The 4366-nt window shown below is 42.9% G+C and overlaps 1 protein-coding gene across 5 annotated transcripts; it reads left to right on the top strand.

Annotated features, from left to right (window-relative positions):
* Positions 1–50: 50 nt before the first annotated feature.
* On the top strand, positions 51–3759 carry LOC139545279 (putative nuclease HARBI1). Of its 5 annotated transcripts, XM_071352900.1 has the most exons (7): positions 51–776; positions 864–1040; positions 1131–1732; positions 1812–1847; positions 1946–2499; positions 2781–2892; positions 2987–3759. In XM_071352900.1, the coding sequence occupies exons 5-7, from the start codon at positions 2431–2433 to the stop codon at positions 3355–3357; spliced, it is 552 nt and encodes a 183-aa protein (XP_071209001.1). In that variant the 5' UTR covers positions 51–776; positions 864–1040; positions 1131–1732; positions 1812–1847; positions 1946–2430; the 3' UTR covers positions 3358–3759. The 5 variants fall into 5 exon arrangements, 2 of the variants coding, with proteins under 2 accessions (XP_071209001.1, XP_071208993.1); XR_011669025.1 differs by having other exon boundaries at positions 1131–1192; positions 1275–2499; XM_071352892.1 differs by having other exon boundaries at positions 1131–2499.
* Positions 3760–4366: the final 607 nt, after the last annotated feature.

Raw genomic sequence — 4366 nt, 5'->3', positions numbered from 1 at the left:
CCAGGGGCCTGTTGCACAAAAGTAGAAATTAAGAGCATCCGGGATAAATGACTCAGCTGAGCTCAATGAAGCCAAAACATGTGCGTCCAGGCTTAATTGGTTGCACAAAGACCAAGCCAGGATGAGCAGACACGGATTCATTAAGCCAGGTGAAACCAATCCTGGATAGGTGCGCGCTCACGGCTCACTCAAATAGACCCCGCCACAGATCACAGATTAACTGATTTACCATGGCAACTAGAGCCGCGTACTTTTCCCCGTCGGAAGCACAAATCCTCATGGAGGCATACGAGGAGGTAAAAGATATAATTAAGAAGAAAGGCAACACCGCCACAGTGATAAAGCAAAGAGAAAAAGCGTGGCAAAGTATTGCAGACCGCCTGAATGCGTAAGTAGTGCACAATTACACACTCACCGCTCCGCTGAAACATCACAATTACAATTCAAATATTTAATTCACATCTCCAAAAATGCAGTTGTACTGTAATTATGAAACGGTTAAATTTTTAATTGAAATGCACTGCAGATATGAGTGAAATTGTGTAAAGTAACTCCATCACACTGTATAAAGCTATGATACATTTTTTGATATTTTTACTGAAAACAAGACAAAAATACCAAGTAATTTTTTGCAGTGTGACTCCATTAAATGTGTGTGTGTGTGTGTGTGTGTGTGTGTGTGTGTGTGTGTGTGTGTGTGTGTAGATTAAACATGAACGGGCCAAAACGGACATGGCAGCAGGTCAAAATCAAATACAAGAACATTCTGCAGAATGGTATGGTCCCTGACTAATATTTAACAAAGCACAAGCATATATTGTACCCAGAAGGTGCCTGCTCACACATTGTCTGTACTGTTTTAGCAGTGAAAAAGAATACCCACAGACAAGGCACGGGTGGTGGGTCACCAAAGGCTGACCTTACCCCAGCAGAGGACATGGCCTTGGAGCTAAATAAAGGCAGGCCCGTCTTAGAGGGGATCCCTGGGGGGAAAGAGACGAGCATAGGTTCCTCCCAAGATGCCACCCGCTTCATTCAAGGTATGTCCTTCCATCTCTACATGGGATACAACCACATTCATATTGAATCAATTTGGACTGTCTGACTTTGGTTTACCTATTGCCTTGCAGTGTCTGGCAGCACTGTGTTCCTGTTAGAGCCACCAGCACAAGCACCAGACGATGCTGATCCAGTGAGTACTCCATCAAAGGCATACTGTAGGCCTGGCATGTCTTGTCTACTAGCTTCAATATGAATCCGATTAAATGTGATAGGGTGAAGGCCCCAGTGCAGCAGCAACAGCACATGATGGAGACGATGATGAGGAGGAGACCATCTCTCTGGATTCCAGAAGGCATGAGGTATCATGTTAAGACTGTGAAAGTACTATTTACTCTACAATGGTGAGGAGTCCTCATCAAAATCAAAAAATCGAATTTCTTTTACAGGACCCAGATGCTATACAGTGGGAAAACCAGCCTGGCAACATAGTGCGTATTAATAAAAGGACACCACATCCTGCCAAATTCCAGCTGCGCTAATTGTATTGTGTTCACAGAGCTCACAAGCTATCAGAAAGTTGTATGGCAACCACCTCCGGCGCCAAATAGAACTGGCAGACATAGACATTCAGTACAAGAAGAAAAAGATGGAAAATCTTGCACTGGAGTCCGAAATAAAAAAGAGGACAATTAGGAAACTGGACCTTGAAATAAAAAAACTTGAGAGGGAGGTGAGATATGCCTTCAATGTACACTGTATGCTAACTGTAACACAAATGTATTAATCATTATTTTTCTTTCCTCCCCCAGCTCCAAGAAGATGACACAGCTCAAAATAAAAATTAGGTATATTCTCGTAAAGTCAAGTGAGCCATGACATATGAGCTCTTATTGTGAGCACACAGGACGGTGGCATCTTTCTAAGGTTTTTTTTATTTTCCCAGCAATCAGTACAACCAAGTCATCGTTATAAGGCATCGCCCTCTTTTGCCCACCCCCCAGCACCAGGTGTGGCCACTAGCCTATATGAAGGCCCAAAATTGTGTGTTCCTTTCTGCTCTGACAATGGCATGCCCATTCGTGCGAGATGTGGTGGATGAAGAAGCACTTGTGCTGAGGAGAGCCTTCAGGCGAGAAAGGGTCTTCAGGGACCGGTTGGACCCACTGGCCTTCCCTGATGACCATCTATATGAAAGATACAGGTTTTCTGCAGATGGCATCAGGTATCTATGCAGACTACTGGGTCCCAGGATTAAGCACCGCACTGCACGGAGCCATGCACTGAGTGTGGAGCAAATGGTTTGTGTGGCCTTGCGCTTTTTTGCTAGTGGAGCCTTCCTGTACTCAGTGGGGGATGCAGAACAGCTGAACAAGGCCACAATTTGCCGCACAATAAGGAGTGTGTGTCTGGCTATCAAAGCATTAGCAGATGTCTTCATCTCCTTCCCTGGCCACAGAAGACTCTGTGACATCAAAGAGGAGTTCTATAGGATTGCAGGTAAGAGGATCTACAAATTACAGGACAACTGTTAACACATAGTAGGATACTCATTACTTTGTGTGACAGGTTTCCCCAATGTCATTGGTGCAGTGGACTGCACACACATAAGGATAAAAGCCCCCTCAGGTGCCCATGAGGCCGATTTTGTGAATAGGAAATCCTTTCACAGCATTAATGTTCAGGTGAACATAACTTTTTGATATTGTCCATCGACGAACACTCTGCATTGCCAGTGATGTGCATTGATTGGTGTAATATTCCTCATCTTATGATTTCAGATGGTCTGCAATGCTGACTGTGTGATCAGCAATGTTGTGGCAAAATGGCCTGGCTCAGTCCATGACTCCAGAATCTTTCGGGCCTCTGAAATCTATCAGTGCCTATCACAAGGTAAGCCACACAACCCCTATTTATAACCATCATGGCTGTGTCAAGAATATCACTGTGTTTATGAGGTAGTAATGATGAGATTTTGTGTTGACAGGTGAATTCTCTGGTGTGTTGCTGGGAGACAGGGGGTATGGCTGCCAGCCTTTTCTCCTGACACCTTTCACAGACCCCCAGGAAGCACAGCAGGCCTACAACCATGCCCATGCCAGGACCAGGGCCAGAGTTGAAATGACCTTTGGCCTCCTGAAGGCACGCTTTCACTGCCTTCACAAATTAAGGGTCAGCCCTGTTAGGGCATGTGATATTACTGTGGCTTGTGCTGTCCTCCACAATGTGGCCTGCCTGAGGAAGGAGAGGGCCCCCAGAGTGCCACCAGCCATGGACTGGGACAATCCGGCAATCTTCCCTGATGACGACAGTGGTCGGCTGCTGAGGGACCAATATGTGTTGAATTATTTTAGTTAGTATGTGTGCTTTCAATTTTGGTTAAATATGTCCTGCGGTGGCAGAGGAATTTGGGTTTTTTTGGGTTCGTTTTTTGACGAATTTGGCCTCTTATGATGTTTGTGCGGTATACTGTGTGTAATACAAGGCTGCAGGGAGGCTACTGCATCCATTCATTTGTCTGTTCAGTTGATGTGTATGGATTTGTCCTGCATTTATTTTAGTGTGCAGACATGCAGGGTGTGTTATATACAGACCTTTGAATGTGTATGTATCATTTTGTATAATATGCTTGGATTCTGTGCTTTCCATCTTGTAGAGTCACTGTGACTTCAGTTTCGAAAGGAGCTGATGGTTTACCTGCTTTGTTTTGTCCTTATTCAATAAAGGAACATAATGTTACACATTGTGTTTTTATATTCATATGGAATGTGTATTTGTTTATATGACAGAGTACTAGGGCCACACTGAAGAAAAAGGATAAAGTCATAAATTTATGAGGCTGGTTCTTTCTGCAGAAAAGCTACATATTGTTTTTACAGTTTTGATACTTATGACAATGTGATACTTAATATTCTGGCACATCAGCATGTCTTTGTTTATGAAACCATACTGAAGTACAATTTCACGAAATGCCCCACATCTGTCATTTTAACAACTGTCCTCCTTTAAAACAACTGGTTACAATATTATGACTTGTGTTTTTTTCCCCTCTGTGGCCCTAATATTCTATCATTTTATATATAGCCTTATAGTCTATGGGAAACTGTAAATTATCTAATGATAGCAACATCATCTAAAAATCATTTTTTATCCAAAATCATTGAAATTAATGATCACAAATGTTTAAATAATAACAGTGGGTCTAGTTATATGTGATAACAATGTATAGTGAGCAGTGAAATAACTATTGGTTTCCATTTGTGGTGACTGCTGACTGACATTAGGGATGAGATTAAATAGATCCTGGAATTTAGCCTGGTCTGGAGCAGGCTAGCTCCACAGAATAAATCTCCATGGTAATTTATAC

Source organism: Salvelinus alpinus, chromosome 2, assembly GCF_045679555.1.
Source record: "Salvelinus alpinus chromosome 2, SLU_Salpinus.1, whole genome shotgun sequence".
Classification (NCBI taxonomy): Eukaryota; Metazoa; Chordata; class Actinopteri; order Salmoniformes; family Salmonidae; genus Salvelinus; species Salvelinus alpinus.
The sequence above is the reverse complement of the archived record's forward strand: the minus strand, read 5'-3'. Positions and strand labels throughout refer to the sequence as shown.

Bases quoted from the DNA above. Each gene is read 5' to 3' on its own strand.
- LOC139545279 (XM_071352900.1), top strand. From the start codon at position 2,431: ATGTCTTCATCTCCTTCCCTGGCCACAGAAGACTCTGTGACATCAAAG. The intron at 2,500-2,780 runs GTAAGAGGATCT...TTATGATTTCAG, and splicing joins GGAGTTCTATAGGATTGCAG to ATGGTCTGCAATGCTGACTG. The intron at 2,893-2,986 runs GTAAGCCACACA...TTGTGTTGACAG, and splicing joins CTATCAGTGCCTATCACAAG to GTGAATTCTCTGGTGTGTTG.